Source organism: Rhinoderma darwinii, chromosome 5 (assembly GCF_050947455.1).
Source record: "Rhinoderma darwinii isolate aRhiDar2 chromosome 5, aRhiDar2.hap1, whole genome shotgun sequence".
NCBI classification, from domain to species: domain Eukaryota; kingdom Metazoa; phylum Chordata; class Amphibia; order Anura; family Rhinodermatidae; genus Rhinoderma; species Rhinoderma darwinii.
The window spans coordinates 155,136,651-155,157,699 of record NC_134691.1 but is presented as its reverse complement, the minus strand read 5'-3'; the positions used below and the strand labels follow the sequence as shown (position 1 = coordinate 155,157,699).

Sequence of the window (21,049 nt, the reverse complement as noted above, 5' to 3'; positions counted from 1 at the left end):
AATGACAGGCTATGTTCACATCTGCGTCGGAGCCTCCGCTAGGGGCCTCCGTCACAGATCCGTCAGGGCTTACCGGAGACAATAGTGCAGCACAGACACCCCAACGGAAAGCCGCCGGGACCTATTAAAGTCCATCGTTCCATTAACGTTGGCTCCATCATTCCCTTGATCTGCTCCTCTGACGGAGCAGAGCAACGGAACAGCACAACGGAGGTGTGAACAGAGCCTAATCTAGCAAAATAAATGATTGCCCTTCTGGCAATTTTAAACTTTGTATCAACTAACCGTTAATCTAAAAAATTATTTATTGGGGGCAAAAATGTTCACCACTAATGATGAGGATGAGTATATAGTCCTCCATGCCCTATCTTTCTCACCCCGCTGTGTGGGAGGGAAACGAGACAGCAACCCTCCATTTCACTGTAGAATTAGAATCCTCCAAACAGACTTTTTTTCTTCATGAATGGACCATTTGTTAGTGAGCGCACAACTGTTAGATGTAGCCTGCCCAACATCCCACACTACTCCAGTCACTGCATCCCAACTGTATTCTTTCATTCTTTTCCTGACGGTCCTATTGAAATGTATCAATGATAATAACGTCCTACCCATCTTTTGTGTTTTGCATTTTGATGCCTTACTTTATATCAATGTCTATAAGATTATTTCCTCTTCTTCTTCCTTCTTTTTATCTGGACTAATAAAACCTAAAAGCGATGGGCTGAACAATACAAACTTTAAACCATTTGAAGACTGAGGAAAGTAGGCCCATCAGGGTCTTTAACGCCAGCATCCTGGGAGCTGTGTACGTTTTACAGTAGTTCCTTCTGTTGCTAGGCCCTTGCATTTCCGGTCTGCAGGACATCTACTCATTTGTGGCCTCCTTGCACATACCGTAGTTGTGGAATGCCGGCTATCCAGTGCTACCTTCTAGGGGTGGATTGCATGGACGCTTACAAATACGATACAAAGAAGTCATGGCACGGTGCCTTGCAAAGTGTTAGACCGCTTCCATGCAGGAGGTACAAGCGAGATTATAATCTGAATATTTTGATCTTGTAAAGTACTGACTTTTTCGTAAGCAGTGTCGTACGCGCAAGTAAAATAAAACCAGTGGCACAAATGGAATGTGCAGATCGTCCCGTTCTAATTCTGCAAGAGTTGTCTCTTTGTGTACGTGGCTTTTGTGGGTCGTGTTTAGGTCCCAATGGATGTGTATTTCCCATGGCTCCTTGAAAGTCCAGATACGTAACACGGTCTTAGGGAAGCATGATATTCTTCTACTTTACTTTTCAACCTGTTTTTAGTCTTTGTGTATTTCCATGAGGATGCTCTACTACCATATCTGCCGGCAAACAAGATCTAAAATCGTGGTTGGTGCACGCTTGTTTTTCATTTTAATTTTTTTCTTTTTCCTTTGTGTTACGCTTGATCCAGTTAAAGGGTGTCAGGAAGCAAGGCCAGCATTGTGCTATTGTTTCAGCTGCAGTAACAAGATGTACAGCTAGAGATGTCCAACAGTTGCTATTTTTAAAGCAAGGGAAACTGAAGATTGCCAGGCAACTGGGGCTCTATGAGCCTGCAATTGTGGTTACTCGATGTTGGTCAAACATATTTACATCCAATCCTGCAAAAGTCAGTTGAATTGTAAATTGATCACTTTTGTAGGCAGGTTGTCTCAGACTTCCACACGGAACAGCTATATACTTGTTGCACATCACTGTGCTGTGTAGTTTGTGCTGTCGTATATACAGTCATTACTTTGCTGCTGTGCTATGCTTTGTAGCACAAAGGTGTGATAGGAGAAAGGCCCATGGTAACATACAGGCCGCAGGACTGCGGTAGAGTCACCGGCGAGGCACACAATGCAGTCTAACAGGTTTAACGAGATTTTCTGAATCTGTTTGCTGCTAAGTATGATCTGATTATTTTTCTTTTCTATTTCTTTACAACCTTACCATAACCCAGTCCCACAATAAAAAAAACTTTTAGGAGGCACAGGTTTTTTTTACATCATGTTTTAGTTGTGAAGGGGGGTGGAAAGGACATGGATCTTCATAAGAGACAGCAGCTGGCAAAGAAAGGCTCTGCTGTTTAGGTCTTAAGACACAGAAGTTGCACATGTCTATGCCCATCATTCTACATCACAGAAGAGGCCGTATTCTTAACCCTTGTATTGCTAGGCTTTTATACAAGGTATTGTGGTTCTCTAAACTCCTTGGTCCTACTGGCCGAATTAGTTTTTTTTGTTTTTTTAGGTTAATGCCTAACTTAGGATGAGCCTAACTTTTGAAAAGGAAGTAGTTTTGAAGTGTAAGAAATTACGACACTCTAGGGTTATATGTACCAACCACCACGTTGTACAGTATAAGTAAAAGTCGATCAAGTAGATGGACCAATACAATCTCTATGCCTAATTTGTGGCATTCTTGTAGAATTAATTGCAAATCTTGAGCATGAATGCGGTTCGGACAGCGTTCTGCACCTCTGCTCCCTTATAACATTTCATAGTTCGCATATGATATGAACATGAGGGCTAATGTGTCATTTTGCTATTGCCGTAAACATGCCATATATAGAGCATCTGCTGCTGGCGAGAATGTTCTGCTGAGCGCTGACCTATCCTGTGACAAGGGCATTCCTTGGCTCCCTCAGAGCCTGAGTAGGATGACCAGTTTGTGTGTGACATAGAGCCATCTCCATGCTGCATAGCCACACCTGCCTCAGCACATGGACAGCAAGGATCTGACTCCAAAGCCTGCCCGTGTACTTAACCTCCTCTAGAAATGAGCCGGCCAACTGCATCTGAACTAGTTCTTCTTCTTCTTCTTCTGCCATTCTCCTATTACAAACCTCATGTGACTTACAAACGTTGGAAAAGCACATGATGCTGGTACTGTGTCCTATTTAATGTAGCAGATGAATGATGCTTTGGAGCCGGCTTTGTTTTTCCTCTTGACTTTTTTTTTTTTTTTCTTTTTTTCTATTTCAGTCTAGTTGTTTTATGAAAGAATAATGTCAATTAGCATCAAACAAAATAAACCATTTAAGAAAAATACCTGATAAGTGTTACATTATCATTATCTCCTGAATTATGGGCTAGATAGAGAAAAATATAAAAAGCAAAAAATAAAAACACAATTTGCCACTACACAGACTTTTTTATGCCTGGCCAAAAAAAAAAAAAAAGTCTGCCTCGTAATTCCTCCAGGATTTTTAAGGGTAATTTTGCAAACGTGTGTTTTTTCTTTTTTTGTTTTTTTTTTAGCTTTATTTATTTTTTCATTAATGGGGTTTTCCTGGCATGGGTCGGTTTTTCATACTGATGACCGGATAGGTCATACTGATGATACCCGGACCCTGCACGACTAGCTGTGCTGGATGCTATGCAGGGTTCATTGCAGAAGGCTCCGTACACAGTATAGCGGTCATGCTGGGTTACTGCAGCTCTGCTCCTATTCACTTCAATAGGAGCAGAGCTGCAGTACTGCAGCACGGCCACTATACTGTGACCGGAGCCATCTGTTTCCGGCACAGACTACTGCACTTGGGAGGCAGCCTGAACAGCTGATCGGTGTGGGGTTTGGGTGTCACACCCCCACCGATAATATGCTGATGACCTATCCTGTGAATAGGTCATCAGTATGAAAAACCGCCCCATGCCTGGACAACCCCTTTGAGCAAATGCAAAAATCGCGTAAAAAAAAAATATCCAAACTAACTGCACATTTTTTTTTTTTTCTATCTTCAAGACAGGGCAAGAGGTGTGTATGGTGTTTTTTTTGTTTTTTTTTATTATTTTATTTATTCCGGAAGCTGTGAAAAACTGGCTAAAAAAACCCCCTCTACCTCCTATTGAAATCAATGGTAGGAAATTTGGGACATTTTTTATGCCGATTCCGATACGGTTTCCACTGCAAAAAAAAAAAAAGCTGTGTGAACTGAGACTAACTTTTTTTTTTTTTTTTTTAATCCGAAATTTTTAAATCCGTTTCCTCTGCTCAGGCCTGTACTTCTTCTAGTCTCGTGAAATTCCACATTAAATTACAGTTCTGTGTTACGAACTAGCGACAGAATCTCTTTTAAACTGGCATCTGATAATCCAGAAAATCTGGTACACTATAAAGCATGGTCTAAAATCGGTTCAAAATATCCCATTCACCACCTGGCCACTGGGGTAAATTACCGGGGTGTAAAAAGTGGAACAAAATTGGCATATTATGAACCCAGCATTACGGTGACTACGGGTTGGGGATTTTTCACAGTCATCACTTCATAATTATTTTGCATTGCTCACACCATTCTCTATCCAGATGTTACATTATTCATGTATTTATCGTACAAAAGCTAGTCATGAGAATTCTAGGATATTTAAGCTACGACATCTAAATATTGTACTGCACAGTTTATGGTAAATGTTCTGGAAATCTATAATAATAGGATGGACACACGACCCACTATATGCGCATTTTAACGCTAGCAGTTATTCCCATGACTTCTAGCACCCCTGGTCCAGCCAAGCGACTAAGGGAACTTAAAAAGAACACAGATTTAATAAAGACTTGGAGAGGCAGATGATCGAGTTCTCCAGCTGTAAATCATTACTTACAGAATGGCGCTCTCAGGCAGACAAACCCTATACTGTGAAACTTCTCAGTCGTCTTCCACACTGTGCATTCTTTGTACTGTGCACATACTGAATCCAACTTCTAACATCATGGATGGGGTCACATGGTCCAGAAGCAGTATCAACTTGGAATATAGGACAATTACCATAGACACCCCCTTCCTCTCAAAAACGCCCAGAAAGCCCCTAAAATGATCAGTTATCTATTCTATTTGTAAACATTGACAATTTAGATGTGACAAAAGTTGTCATGTCCTGTCCGTGGACAATTCCTGAGCCTTCTAATTGTACCCATATGTGTAACTAGTATTACATTTAGGTATTGACTAGTTTTCGTGATGTGTATTACTATTATTATTTATAGATACTTGCACGTTTTCTTGGCGTATCTGCAAGCCGGCTTCTAGTTCTTTCCTGACAATGTTTTTTAAAGGACTTGTTAGAAATTTCCGTGAGTATCAGAGTGCGTCAACTTTTTAATGCACTCTGTTGGTAGAGTTCTTTAAACCCCAAGATCTTATGGAACGCATTGTATGTATAAGCGTGCCAATATGGACAGGCTACAGATCCAGTTGGTATTTTGAAGTCCCATCCCTGGGATTTCTGTATACCTGAGCTCTTTCTTCATAGTGGTCCTTTTAATGTATTTATTTTACTATTTCTCAGCTCCTGTTAAATGTCACTGCATTGTAAGGTAGCAATGTGCAACAAGTATCCATGTACTTTAAAAAGTCACCAAAGTGAAGGATCCCAGACTAAAGATCAGAATGACAAAGCGTCAAGCACAGGAAGTGACAGCAAATTATTCTTTATCCAAAATACAACACTAAAACCATCACATGGGTCAGGCCTAGTAATAATATGTATTGTATCCCACGGTGTATAATGCATTTCTTCACATTGATCCATATTGGTCCCATCCTTCATGTTTGTTTCTCTGAATACAGAGAAAGAAAATCTAGAATACAACTTTTAGTTGATCGCTAAAGCAGAAATGTGTCTGTACATGACAGAGATGCCTCATCAAAGAGGAATTGTCTACATTCCATGGTCCTTCTATACACGATAAGCATCTGTGATGTTGTATTAACCCTGATGTTTCCGTGCAGTGTTAGGCTGGGTTCACACGACCTATTTTCAGACGTATTGGAGGCGTTTTACGCCTCGAATTACGTATGAAATACCGGCTCCAATATGTCGGAAAACCTCTGCCCATTACTTTCAATGGGCTTTACGATGTACTGTGCCGACGACCTGTCATTTTACGCGTCGCTGTCAAAAGACAGCGCATAAAATTACAGCCTCGTCAAAAGAAGTGCAGGACACTTCTTGGGACGTAATTGGAGCCGTTTTTCATTGACTCCAATGAAGAACATCTCCAAATTACGTCCGTAAAAGACGCCCCGCAAAACGCGAGTACATGCAATTACGTCTGAAATTCAGGAGCTGTTTTCTCATGAAAACGGCTCCGGAATTTCAGACGTAATTGCAGTTATCGTGTGCACATACCCTTAATGAGTACACTTTTATATATTCTGCTTGTGCTATTTGTGAGGCTTTTCATTTGAAATTGCAAAAACATTTTTTATAAAATTGTTAATTTAGAAATATTTTAAATACATTTTTAAACGTTTTTCAAAACTAGGGTTTGTTTTAACACACATTAGGCAAAAACGGTTAAGCTGCCGATAGATGATAGGTGTTAGCCGAGTGCCCATTCTGACGACCGCTGTCTCCAAAGACTGCCCTTATAATTGTGCATGCTCGGATCGGCTGAACTTTCATGTTTATTCAATGTGGGTGGGTAGACAAGTCAAAGACACTTCTGACTTATTTCCCAGCAGAACTCCCGATTGGGCATGTTAAAATCCAACATGCCCAATTCTCATCTCCACTATCTGGTATAGTCGGCAGGGGTAGCATATACATTAATCGATTTGACCCTGCCAAAAACCATTGGCACTTCTGACCTTTTATAGGCAGGTTTAGTCTTATTAGATCGCTTGATATACAAGGGAAAGGGAGACAAGCTGCTTCTACTTCTGGCTTCTCTCTCAGCAGAACACAGGACTTGACATGCATCCAACATGCCCAATTCTCATTTCCTTCTGCATTGGATATACATTAGTCGGCTGACCCCACCAAAAAACCTTGGTACTGCCAACATTTACTGTGTATGGGCAGCTTTTGTGTTCGTATCAGATCGTTTGGAATACAAACATTTACTCTCTCTAGTTTGAGAAACCTTTAAATCCTGTTTAGTCTTAAAAAGCATAATTTTGTCTTTTTTTGTGTGATTATGATGAGTAGCCCAAGCGAGTTGGAGACGGTGGATCACGTTGTCGGCAGAATCCGGATCCAGTGTCTGCTTCTACACAGCTGCAGTAACCTCTGTGCTATACTTTTCTGTGTGCAAACATGCTTTGCATTGGGGGAGGGAAGGATGCAGCCGGTTTATCAGTTGTAGGTGTTAAATGGTCCTGGTTTAGGCACTGCTGTGCTGTCCTGGAAGCTCTTGTCTTCATGCTTCCTGATGATGCTGCAAGGTTTGTTTATGAGTATAGTATAACACTTGATCCATTGTCACGTCTCCTATACAATACACTCTGCAGAAACGCCTGGGTTCATTGGCCCGGGAATGATGTCATGACTTTTCCTTTTTACTAGTGATCTGCTGTTGAACTTGCCTGACTACTAGATGTGGGCTAAGCCTGATTTCTAAAAAGGTGGAATAGTTATACAAAAAAAAAAATCTGTCTTATTCTTCAACCTCCAATCACTTTCTGGATCTAGATAGTTATGTGTCCATGCGTTTTCTGACCTTCGAGAGAGCTCTAAGCATCAGGCTGCTGAAAAGGCTTCTGGGAAGATCTTCTTCTCTTGGGCAGTTTTCCAAAGCTCTAAGCAGTAATATTTAAACCAGCTGAACAGACCTCTTCAGCCAAGAGTAGCGGCATGGTTCACAGCAGCAGGAAATCCATCTCCTAAACAGTGTATAGCAGCGGCACCAATAGACGATTGTCCTGGTTCCTCCTCCAGCACACAGGACATTCGCTTATAAAGACGCCACTGATCGCTAGGTTACAATCTCCCTTAAGGACATATTTTTACGTTATATGTACTTCAAAGTCCTTTTATATGTGCCAATGTACAAAACGTCAGATGCTGACTACTGTGGTTTTGGGATTTTCTTTGTGTAAATCTTGGCAAGAGGCTTTAAAATGAGTGTTGTACAATTTTCCTTGGTTGAAATGTAATTTTCATATAATGGGAGGCACAAAATGTAAAGTGTATTAAAAAAAAAATAGTTTTTGTCCCTTTTTACCCAAGTTAGGAAAATGGAGATGCAGGTTGAGAAATGTGCAGATAAGGTTTCGTTCACATCTGTGGGTCGCGTTCTGATGTTCCGTTTGGAGCTTTCCGTTGGAACGGGACCCTGAACAGACACAAACGGAAACCAGAGGTTTCCATCACCATTGATTTCAATGGTGACGGATCCGGTGCCCATGGTTTCCGTTTGTCTCTGTTGTGCACCGGATCCGTAGTTTTGCCGTAAGCAATAGCGAAGTTGACTACGCTATTGCTTCTGGCAAAACAACGGGTCCGGTGCACAACAGAGACAGAGAAACCATGGGCACCGGACCAGTCACCGGTGATGGAAACGGAAAACACTGGTTTCCGTTTGTGTCTGTGTCTGTTCAGGGTCCCGTTCTGACGGAAAGCTCAGACGGAACGTCAGAACAGGACGCAGATGTGAACGAAACCTTACTATGGTGCTGCTTTTCAGGACATGTACTCCTATGGCTGCAATTTGTATAGGAATTTATCCTGCAGCTTTTTGACATGGATTCCTTTTTCTAATAAGTAATAGTAGCAGAATGTATTGATGTGTGTGTGTGTGTGTGTGTATATATATGTGTATATATATATATATATATATATAGCGCCATCTAGGTAGGATATTTTATTAAGTACACTCAGAACATTCATCATACAACTCCATTCAAAGAAAAAAGATAACATTGTAGTCTAGGTTCATTAGATGTCTTAACAAGTAAATCCCAACACGAAATGCCAGGCCATGGCAACTAAATTCCCTATAGTATGTACACATACCACACATTATTAGGGTTCCATACTTTGAGAAAAGGTGAAAAAGATATCCATATATTTGCTTTTTTATTATTATTAATTATTATTATTTATTATTGTTACTTTGTTACCAAGGCCCATTGTTCTAATGCAAACAGATCTAGCATCTCGTGCTATTGACTGGCTATAATTACAAGTTTTTAAAATGTTATTGTTCTAGTCTTATGTTTGTCGTTTCCTTTAATTTCTTATTAGCGTGACTGTAATTATGTGGAACAGTCTGTCAGATTACAGGCCAAAGAGATCTCTGTAAATGAATGGAGCATTTGGATTGGTTATTGTGCAGGGTGTTAATCTCCCCAGAGTCCGCTGGTTTTCACACATTCCACAAGACACAGCATAGCTAAGTAAAGGAAAGCACTTCTATCAGGGGAACTAGTTCTAGGAAGGCAGGCCAATGCACAAGTACTCAGTAAGTGTAGTGCTCATCGAGATGTGGCATAGGAACAGTTGTTTTTTTTTTGCAAAACTTCTTCATTCACCGCTTTCACCTTATTTATCATCTTGTTTATTTTTATACCTTTGCGTTCTTCTCCTAGCAGATGAGTCTTTACAATCCTTGTCCAGAGATTTGACAGAACTGATGATTGAAATGGATCTGAAATCCATAAGCGGTGGCACGGAGGGTTTTTGTTCCTAGCGTTGGTGCTATATAACAATCAATAGTGGGTAATGCTGTACCCTTGTCACAATCGTGCACCTCCTGTACTAGGATGGGCTCGCTTATCTTTCATGAGACGAGAAGGGTTGGGTTCTGTTTTGCAAGGCTACAAAAGGAAAGCATCAGCAGAGGCAGAGCTACTCTTGGTTTACACAGGCTATTGCTTCATCCACATATAATCATTAGCCTTTACTGAAGAGAATACAAGGCAAAGTACACTCCGAGCCCCATGCCCCATCCACACTTTGTGTGTGAAGACGTTTTCACAGTTGTTTTTATTTTTAACCGTATTTATAAGCATTTCCTATACAGTGTCTATAAAAGTTCACAGCAAATAGTGCTGCTAATGGCAACCATGTAGGTACTGCCTTTCTAATCTGATGTGTTGCAATGGCCAACACCATTGGTCCTAGTTGCCTTGTTTCTAGACATGACCCTTGCGCTTATGTAATTTCATGCTCTATTCTATGACTGCTGAATTGGTTTTGAGTTCAATGAAATAAGGCGGCAAAAAAAACAAAAAAAACCATATGAATATACTTAATAACTATTGACTGACTACTGTATAATGTCAATTTTTCATTATGGTAATGATTTTATTAAGTATTTATTGCACAGTAACACAAAGGTAGTCATTTCAAGGTGTGTGTGTTTTCACATGAGCATTCAAGACCATGCAGGTTTTATCGCATGTTACATTTCGCCCTTGAGGTTACCTATTAAGAGAGCATGACATTTTGCTTTACACATCTGGAGTACAGACGGCTACCTAACATTGCATCCTTAAAGGGTTGGTTAGTTTAAAAAAAAATTGTGTTTGGTTATCGGCGCTGCATGTAGGCTATACACCGTTATGGGTAGAGTTTCAAACTTGTTGCGTGAGATCAACAACATCGATATCGGGCCTGGCCATAAACATTGTGTTTCTCAGAGTCTTAAAGGGGTTACCTTCTTTTATAAACCAGACCGCCCCTTTAACAAAAAAAGAAAAAAGCTTGTTAAAGGTTACATGATGGGTTTAATTGGACCGGATTAATGCTGGTAGTAACTAACCTGGGAGGAAATCATGCAGACAATTATTTATTTTTTTCTCATCTATTTTGGCTTCCTCCTTTTATTTTGTGAACTTTGACTAGGAATGTGCGCTAGCATCCTCGGGCACTCACATGACAAACCAGAAGTACTGCATTTATCGGTCTGTGTCACTTTAGAAAATCATTTATTTGCAAAATACATCCCATATATTTGAAGTGAGGGCTATGTGCTCCCATAAGACCTTCAAGGCTACAAAGAATGTAGATAGGAGCATATAACATTGACTGAACTAAATAAATGTGGATTAGAGAAGATGAAAGAGGAGGACAAAACGCCGAAGTTTTTCGGAGACAGTTTGACATATATATTCATAGGAAAGAATGTGAATACGGATAGTGCCTTTGTAGACCCATTGGGGTAGATTTATCACGGCTAGGCAAAGTGGAATAGTCACCCATATCAATCAATCCAGTTGCCGTTTTACTTTTTTCTGCAAAAGATCTTAAAACTTTGAAATCTAATACACTTTTTTCCTTTGCACTAATATTGGATAAAGGTAAAACCTTCCTATTGGCTGCCTGGTTTTTGGGTGTATTCTGTTCTGTAAGATGGATAGTCTAATGTTCTCATATAAATGTATTTATGGATGTTTTGTTTGGTTATTGCCACCTTGTGAATAAGCAAAGCAAGCACATCCTAAGAAACGTGTACAAGGCATTGATGGACTTCTGTAAAACTAGGCTAGTTTCAAAATACCGGAGTAGCGGCTGAATGAAATCTTCTATGATACAATTATGTCTAGTGGGAAAATGTTGACAAGACATGTAATGATATATTCGTAGTATAATATTTCGGATCTGCCAACATTGCCAGTGTGGTACCATTATGAAGCGAACATCGCCCTTTAGTACGTAACCTGAGCTGTAGTGATCGAAGACCACCGTGACAATGACCACTTGTATTCTCTATTTGATGAACGTTTCAAACCACAATGACAATATTTGGGTGTGTTCACATAAGCGTTCGTTTTCAGTTGATGGGTTCCATCAGACCTTTCCGTCAGGGGAACCCATCAACGAAAAGGCAAACGGAAATCATGGCTTTCGTTTGCATTGCCATTGATTTCAATGGTAATTCTTCCATTACAAATGGTTTCCGTTTGTGTCCGTTCTGTAAGGTTTCCAATTTTTTTGGGCGGAATCAATAGCGTAGTCAACTGTGCTATTGATACCGTAAAAAAAAATGAAACCTTGCGGAACAGACACAAACGGAAACCATTCTCAACGGAAGCATTACCATTGAAATCAACGGTAATGCAAACGAAAGCTATGGTTTTCGTTTGCCTTTCCGTTGATGGGTTCCTCCGATGGAAAGGTCTGACGGAATCCATCGGAAACTGAACGCTGATGTGAACAGGCCCTTATAGCTTTCTTGTATGGTATAATTGCAATGTATTTCTGTTACATTACGACAAAATGAATAATTACAAAATGTCTTGTCCCCTGTAGGCTGCACTGTATTGGTGCCCAGCTGGAGGAGGAATTGAAGGGATGCTGCCAGCTAGTTTTTCAAATGGGCCCTGCCAGTTCCAGCATCCGGGGAGCAGCCTGGTTGTTGAAGGTCAGTTGGAAAATACTTCTTGTAAAACTTCCTTGATCCATTATGTCATCTTCTCCTTTTTATCTTCTTCTTTCGTTCGACATTGATCAGTCACACATTCTATAACCTGTCACCTGAAAAGAATTCAGCCTTTTTCTATGTAACTGGTTGGATCACATCGGCATACTTGGGCAATGACACATATTGTGGCAGTCTCTGATGTCGGTGTGTACTAATCTAGTGAGAATAATTGGCCACATCAATCTATGATGAGCTGGGACTGCGAAGACCTACGTATCGTATAGTCATTCTAATCACACTTGTCATGTTTCTTATATTTGTGTCTTTCAAATGTTTGTATATGGCCCGAGTGGTAAAATCCTCTCCAAAAGTACTTATCAGTAGTCCAGTTGGCCTCTTGTGATCCAGTAAGAAATGTGAATACAAAACCATAAAGATGCTACTATATCATACATCTGTATGTACCTTACCTGATGCTAGCTAGAGTCATGGACAGGGGTGTGAAAAATAGATGTGATTGTGTGACTGGCACAATTGTCTGCCCCGCTGTGTCACATACGGTAGGTGACAGTGGGAATGAGTCCTTTGTTCTTTAATCTATGGTCCTGATTCTTACCATAGTGAGCCCTGTGAACTGCAATGCTGTTTACAAACAGCTGAGTCAATTTACTTGGACTAACACTGGACACAAATGGCAAGGACCCGATCTGCTATTGTTAAGGCATAAACACCTTTTGACCTCAACCTATAAAGATGAGATACAAGCGGCCCAGTTTTGTTCTTACTGCCCATTTCTCCGCTGCAAACAATGGATGCTATCTATGAAAAGTAAATGTTTTTTTGGCTAGATTTACTGTTAGAAATTTACAGCAACTAGGATGACGGAGATCACACTATTTGATATGGTAGAAAGCCATGCTGTGACCATGTGGAAGGCTATTGCCCATCATTTCCAGATACAAAGTTTCCAACTCTGCAGCACATGGTTAGTTAATCGTCATCTAACAGATATGAACTAAACTATGAATTAAAGTAGAAAGGCACCTTTGTCAGCTGTTAAAAAAAAAAAAAAAAAAAGAGGCTCCGAGTAGGGAAACAAAAGGGCCGGTGTCATCACTGCTGGGTTAATTGGCACCCTTATGCATGGAAAACCAGGATGTTTAATCCTTGCACTGCTTCACTGACTTGCTTGACTTACATGTCACAATTTGCCCAGAACCTTAACACATTGTTGGCTGGAACAGCAAGCAACATTGGCAGCAAAGGGTTTACTCTGGCTTACATTCACATTCCTCCTGCTGCACTTCCTGGTTTCCCCCTTCCTGTCCTGTTTCAGCTCGGGACGCTTTTCCCATCTGTTCCAGTGGGAGAGCTCATAAGTTGCACACGTTAGTCAGAGATGTTTGTTACTCCATAGGGTATATATATATATATTATAGTGTATGTGTGCTTTGGTTTCATCTACATGACTCAGAACTGTGGCTGCAGTTAGTCAGGCGCTGCTTCCCTTCTCACTCCTCCCAACATTTGTAACCCTCCCCGCATCCTCTTGTTTCCTGATTTTTGTGTTCTAAAAGCAGCAGTAACTGATCGATCAACAATGTGGAAAAAGTAGATCTATAACATCACTCACTATACTCCCTCATATGCCACCACTCCTAAAACAAGGAAAGCTACGTTTTCTATACATGGTCTGTGTGTTGCCAAACTCCTCTCATAGTTATTCAACAAGTGAATATACAGTTGCATTAACCATTTGAGTGCAGGCAGAGGTAATGGTATAAGGATATGAGCCTTCCCCTATTATTGGATCCTAAGTTGACAGCGTTGGTAGGCACTACGGTGTGTCACCAGAACTAACTCCTTGCAGCAGCTGACTCATTTGAATTGAACAAAGTTATTTTGATGTGTTGCGTAGTGCAAATAACCAATATCAAAGCTAAATCTGACCCGACAAGAGGATATAGTGTGAAGAACGGCTGCAGTACACTATGTGCATGATGGCAACAGTCACAGTCTCTACTCGATAAGGAAATACATCAAGCAAATGTCTTCCTGTCTTTGCTGAATGGAAGAAACATGCTGCAATATATATTAACCTAAGGGAGGATTTACACGAGCGTGTGCGTTTTGCTGTGTGCAAAAAACGCTGCGTTTTGCGCGCGCAAAAGGCACTTAACAGCTCCGTGTGTCATCACCATATGATGCGTGGCTGTATGATTTTTGCGCAGCCACCATCATTATGACACTCTGTTTGTATGTGTGTAAACAGAAAAGCACGTGGTGCTGTTCTGTTTTCAATCATATTTCTTACTGCTGTTGCGCGACTCGCTTCCGTGTGGTGCACATGATTTTCACGCACCCATGGACTTCAATGGGTGCGCAATGCGCGAGAAACGCAGAAATATAGGACGTGTCGTGAGTTTTACGCAGCGGACACCCGCTGCGTAAAAATCACGGACTGTCTGCACGGCCCCATAGACTAATATTGGTCCGTGCGAGGCGCGTGAAAATCACACGCGTTGCACGGACATATATCACGTTAGTGTAAATCCGCCCTAAATTGTATGTTTTTTGTTTCGCATTACCGACCAGTCATACACAATTTATTTATTTTCTTTAAATGGAAAAATGGAAAGCCTTATCGGTACATGGTCCTGTCATGAGGTCAAATTATTTGTTTGGGCTGTTTTTACTATTTTGGGTCATTTTCCTTAACTCCCTGTGACTGAATGTTTTATGAATATCATTCAAATGATCTGTCTTCTAGAATTCTGACATATGCGCCTTAATTTGCAGTTCTAGAGAGAGTTGCTGCTGACTCAACGTTCAGTGTCTCTGCCACCATTCTGACAGATAAAAGTATCAGACAAGACATTCAAACCACTACTGACCACATGGCTAAGGAAAATGGAGGTAAACCCTTGAGTCGCGGATTTCTACGGTCCCTTCCTTTATTTTTAGCTTTACTACGTATATGTTGATCTTCACAGTAATTTTTGTTCATGCAAAGCCTGTTCAATGGATCATCCAAATGAAAAATAAATGTAATATAAAAGTTATATGGCATCCATAAATAGAGGTCCTTCCCAATGATTTAGAATATCGTCAAAAAGTTAATTTATTTCAGTAATTCAATTCAAAAAGTGAAACTCTTAGATCACTCTGTGTGTAATGAATCTATATAATATATTTCCAGCATTTTTTCCTTTTAATGTTGATGAGTATAGCTAACAGTTACTGAAAACCCAAAATGTAGTGTCTCAGAAAATTAGAACATTATATAAGTCCAATTTCAAAAATGATTTTTAATACCGAAATGTTGGCCTACTGAAAAGTATGTCCAGTATATGCAGTCAATACTTGGTCGGGGCTCCTTCTGCATGAATTACTGCATCAATGCGGCGTGGCATGGGGGCGATCAGCCTGTGGCACTGCTGAGGTGTTATGGAAGCCCAGGTTGCTTTGATAGTGGCCTTCAGCTCGTCTGCATTGTTGGGTCTGGTGTCTCTCTTCTTCCTCTTGACAATACCCCATAGATTCTCTGAGGTTTAGGTCAGGTGAGTTTGCTGGCCAATCAAGCACAGTGATACTGTGGTTATTAAACCAGGTATTGGTACTTTTGGCTGTGTGGGCAGGTGCCAAGTCTTGCTGGAAAATGAAATCCGCATCTCCATAAAGCTTGTCAGCAGAGGGAAGCATGAAGTGCTCTAAAATTTCCTGGTAGACGGCTGCGTTGACTCTGGACTTGATATAACACAGTGGACCAACACCAGCAGATGACATGGCTCCCCAAACAATCACTGACTGTGGAAACTTCACACTGGACCACAAGCAACATGGATTGATGCCTCTCCACTCTTCCTCCAGACTCTGGGACCTTGATTTCCAAATGAAATGCAAAATTTACTTTCATCTGAAAACAGGACTTTGGACCACTGAGCAACAGACCAGTCCTTTTTCTCCTTAGCCCAGGTAAGACGCTTCTGACGTTGTCTCAAGGAATGCGACAGTTGTAGCCCATGTCCTGGATACGTCTGTGTGTGGTGACTCTTGAAGCACTGACTCCAGCCGCAGTCCACTACTTCTCAATTTCCCCCAGATTCTTGAATGGCCTTTTCTTGACAATCCTTTCAAGGTTGCGTTATCCCTGTTGCTTGTGCACCTTTTTCTACCACACTTTTTCCTTCCTCTCGACTCTCCATTAATATGCTTGGATACAGCACTCTGTGAACAGTCAGCTTCTTTAGCGATTTCCTTTTGTGGCTTACCCTCCTTGTGGAGGGTGACAATGGCTGTCTTCTGGACAATTGTCAAGTCGGCAGTCTTCCCCATGATTGTGCAGCTTACTGAACCAGACTGCTGGACCATTTAACCACTTAGTGACCCCCAAAACCCCCTTTACACGGCGGTCACTAAGTGGCCTTAGGCTAGGCCGTCGCCTTTTCATGGCGGCCCAGTCTAAGTCCTGCACGGGTGTCCCATGCAGGCTGGAGCTGCTTCTCGACTGCTCCAACGGTAGCGATCGAAGTTTACTTCCCTGCCCTGGGTATATGCCTATATTAGGCCGTGCCAGAGACACGTCCTAATAGATTGCCCGTCAGTTTTACACTATATGAAGTATACCAAAGCATTATAGCAGCAATCAAAAGATTGCATAGTGAAGTCCCTAGTGGGACTAAAAAACTAAGTAATAAATGTGAAATAAAAATTATTAATAGAGATTACAGTAAACAACATTTTTTTTCCATAAAAAGTGGTTTTATTTAGTAAAAGTGTAAAAAAAAAAGTAAAGTACACATGTATAGTATTGGCACGACCGTAATGACCCAAACAATAAAGTTAACATGTAACTTAAACCGCAAGGTGATCGCCGTAAAAAATAACCGCAAAAAACAAGGCAAAATTGCTATATTTTTCCATTGTTCCCCAAAAATGTCATAATAAAAGTTAAACAATAAGTCCCATGTACCCCAAAACAGTACCAATCAAAACTACGTCTCATCCCGCAAAAAACAAGCCCTCATATAACTACATTGACGAAAAAATAAAAAAATTACGACTCTTGGAAAGCGAGGATGCAAAAACAAATAATTTTAGTTCAAAAGAGTTTTTATTGTGCAAAAGTAGTAAAATATAAAAACCCTATACATATGTGGTATTGTCGTAGTCGTACCGACCAATAGAATAAAGGTAACCTGTTATTTACGCCACACAGTGAACGGGTTGAATTTAAAACTCATAGAACAATGGCGGAATTTCAGGTTTTTTTTTCTATAAGTTAATCAAAAAACGATATGTACCCCAAAATTATGCCATTAAAAAGTACAACTAATCCCGCAAAAAACAAATCCTCATACAGCTATGTCGACGGAAAAATAAAAGTTATAGCTTTTTGAATGCGACACTAGAAAAATAAAAAAACAAAAAATAGCTTGGTCATTTGGGCCTAAAATAGGCTGGTCACTAAGGGGTTAAGGGCTTAGGAAACCTTTGCAGGTGTTTTGTGTTGATTAGCTGATTAGAGTGTGATACCATGGCCGGCCTTAGATACGTTCGACAAGTGCGGTCGCACAGGGCACCAGCCGGCACACTGCAAGAAGGGTGCCAGCGGGGGGGTGTAACCCCGCGCTGTTGCAACTACCAGCGGGTCAGGTGCCACTCGCTAACTGCACCCAGAGCCGGCCTTAGGCAGTCGCCTTTCCACCAGGGCGCTTCTTCACTTCGTGGCCGGCACGAAGTAGCTCCCTGCTCTATCTACTAGCGCCACTGTAGCTCCCTGAAGGAGCGCAATCCCCATGTGGCCGGGGATTCCGCTCCTGGAGTGCTCCTTGATGTCTCTGTCCATATATGAACAGTGAAATCGGGGGAAACTCCTGAAGCGGAATCCCTGTCCACAGCGTTGCAGACGCTGTGAACGGGGAGCTTCTCCTGGAGTAATCCCTGGTCACAGCGGCGGCAACGCTGTGGCCAGGGATTCCGCTTCAGGAGCTTCCCCTGATGTCACTGTCCATATATGGACAGAGACATCAAGGAGTGCTCCAGGAGCGGAATCCCCGGCCACACGGGGATTCCGCTCCTTCAGGGAGCTACAGTGGAAGCTATCTATACTGGAAGGGAGTGGGGTTTGCTATCTACAAGGGGGCTGTGTGGCACTACCTACAAAAAAGGACGACTGTGCAAGAGCACACGAAATGCCCTGCTTTCCCGGCTATCAAATAAATGTGTGGAAATAAACTAAGATATAACTTCTATTTAATCTAGCTAAAAGGATGCCTTCAATTCCTTAAGGAATTTTGAGGCAGATTTTTTTTGCCTTACAAAAAAACGTGTGTGAACATACCCTACGAGTGCAGTGCTTGTTAGCCGTTTTCTGTCTTTCTCTAAACAATTTTAGTAGGGGTGCCCTGAGGAAATTGTATTTTTCCAGTGCTGCCTCGAGTCCGAAAAGGTTGGGAAAGTCTGTACTAGGCTACAGGATCCCGTCGTGGAGCAGCTCAGTTCGTCATGGGAACGGGGCCTAGGTGAGTACAGTTTTTGTTTTTGTTTGGGGGCACTGTCTACAAGGGGGAGGTGGGAGACTGTATGGTACGATCTACAAAAAGGAGGTGGGGGATTATGGCACTGTCTACAGGGAGGCTATATGGCAAAATCTACAGGGGGGTCACTATATTATGTGGGGGCCACTAAGCGGACATTATACTCTGTAGGGGTATTACAGGTGGCATAATACTGTGGGCACAATTAGAAGACAAAATACTTTGTCCTTGAAGGGGTTGTAATATATTAAAGGGGCATTTATAAAAAATGCACTAAAGGGGCATTTATAAAAAAAATTATGGGCCTTTTTTTTTTTAATGATGGGGTGGGGCGCCGACAGATCTTTTCGCACAGGGTGCCATCTATCCTAGGGCTGGCTCTGTGTGACACCATGAGTCTACAATCTTCAACTTTTACCCAATATTCTCATTTTCTGGGAGACAAATTTTGGGCTTTCATTAACTGTTATCCATAATCATCAACATTAAAAGAAAAAAATACTGGAACTAGATCACTCTGTGTGTAATGAATCTATATAATATGAGTTTCACTTTTTGAATTGAATTACTGAAATTAACATTTTGATGATATTCTAATTCATTGAGAAGGACCTGTAAACCGTTTTAAAAGAAAAAATATTGGTGCAAGTAACCTCAACATTGAAATTACAACACCAAAAAGGAAAAGTTTGGAAATCACAGGATTGATAGACCATGTTAATGATATGCAAATGATAAATTGGAAACAAAATATTTCAAACCTCTTAATTTATTCAGTATAGAGTATGAGCACCATGCGCAGAAATACCCGCACTGACACGCCTGGGCATGCTATCAATGAGGTTATTACTGGTTGTCTGAGAAATGTTATGCCACGCTGAATGCACATTAAGATTGGCTGCAGCTACCTTTGCAATTGCCGACCAATGATGTTCTCGCTAGGAGAGAAGTCCGGAGACACTGCAGGCATGGTAGCACGTTTAGCCCATGCAGGCTACTCACAGTAGCACGAGCAACATTCAGCCTGGTGTTGTCCTGTTGAAAAACGTCTTCTGAGTCACTGTGAAGAAATGGCCATACCACTGGCTCCATGACCAAATCATTGTAACGCCGAGCTGATAGTGTACCTGAAATGAAGATTAGAGGGGTCCCGCTACCATATATTATGCCACACCATAATCCCAGGGGGAAGAACCGGTGAGACGTTCCCTTGTGAAGGCCTCTTCGTGGCGTTGCCCATGTGATCTCCAGACCAATCTCCAGCTATCATTGCATCCGAGACAAAAGCGGGACTCATCGCTGAAAAGGATAGACCTCCATTCCAGACTCCATTGCCATCTTGCTGTGCACCATGATAGCCTTTAAACGCGGTGGCGTGTGGTCAATGGAACACATGTAGCTGGACGTCAGGCCCGTAGCCCAATGTTGTGCAAATGCCTTCTGATGATTGTTTGGACACTGGTTGCCGCCCTAGGCTTGGGATGTAATGTCCAATTTCACTTGTAGTACAGAATGGAACACTATGCACCATTCTTCCAATCAGACGATCCATCGGTGCAGAGGTTCGCCTCTGCGCACCTCTTGTTGTCATTCTCGTTTGTTGTTGTTCTCCCAACCTCCGGGACACGCAATGTTGAATAGTGCTGACAACTCAGCCTACGCACTTAGCGATCTGCCAGAGTGATAAACCAAGGTGTCTCAGTTCAAGGATTCTGTCCCTCTCCGATTGCAACAAATGGCGATAACTGGCACGTCGACTAACAGGAGGCATCGCACAATCATGCCACATCACTTGATCTGATTTTTGAGGTTTCATGGGGCTGAAAAACTTGCTTTCAATCTGTCTTTTATGCCTCTCGCATGACACAGATTGGAGCTAGGTGCTTTTAAAATTTGACAATTTGCAGATCTTAGCAACATTTGCTACTTCCTCGATTTGCATAACCTAGCAGTTTGCCCTTCTTGGTGTTGCAATTTCAATGTTGATTCATGGGAGTCTGCTTCTTCTAAAACCTGCGTTAAGTTTACAAAATTTATATAAAATATAAAAGCGTCGCTTAAATAACCGTTCCCTAAAACATTGGTGGTATTGGAATTTCTCCTATTGGCAAGCAGGAGTAACTCTTAACTGGATCAGGGCATCTATGGGAATAACCGATTTCCTGCAGTGGCCCTGAGCTCCCATCACCAAGTTATAGACAGACCGTTTCCCGCCTGCTTACAAATTTTAATTATAGTGTATTATTCTTGATTTTATACTACATATATAGTATACATACCAATAAATATGCCATAACATTAAAACCACTGACAGGTGAAGTTAATAACCGTTCTCTCCTTACAATGGCACTTGTCAAGTGATGGGATATATTCAGCAGCAAGTGAATAGACCATTCTTGTAGTTGATATTGTAAA

The 21,049-nt window shown here is 41.4% G+C and overlaps 1 protein-coding gene across 2 annotated transcripts in view; it reads left to right on the top strand.

The window, feature by feature from the left end:
• The window catches only part of RREB1 (ras responsive element binding protein 1), a 73,796-nt gene that overhangs the window by 20,047 nt on the left and 32,700 nt on the right, over window positions 1-21,049 (top strand). For both annotated transcript variants that reach the window (XM_075826672.1, XM_075826671.1), the window contains exons 3-4: window positions 11,984-12,095; window positions 14,895-15,011. In XM_075826672.1, the coding sequence (XP_075682787.1) occupies window positions 11,984-12,095; window positions 14,895-15,011 (229 nt within the window). The remainder of the gene's footprint in view (window positions 1-11,983; window positions 12,096-14,894; window positions 15,012-21,049) is intronic.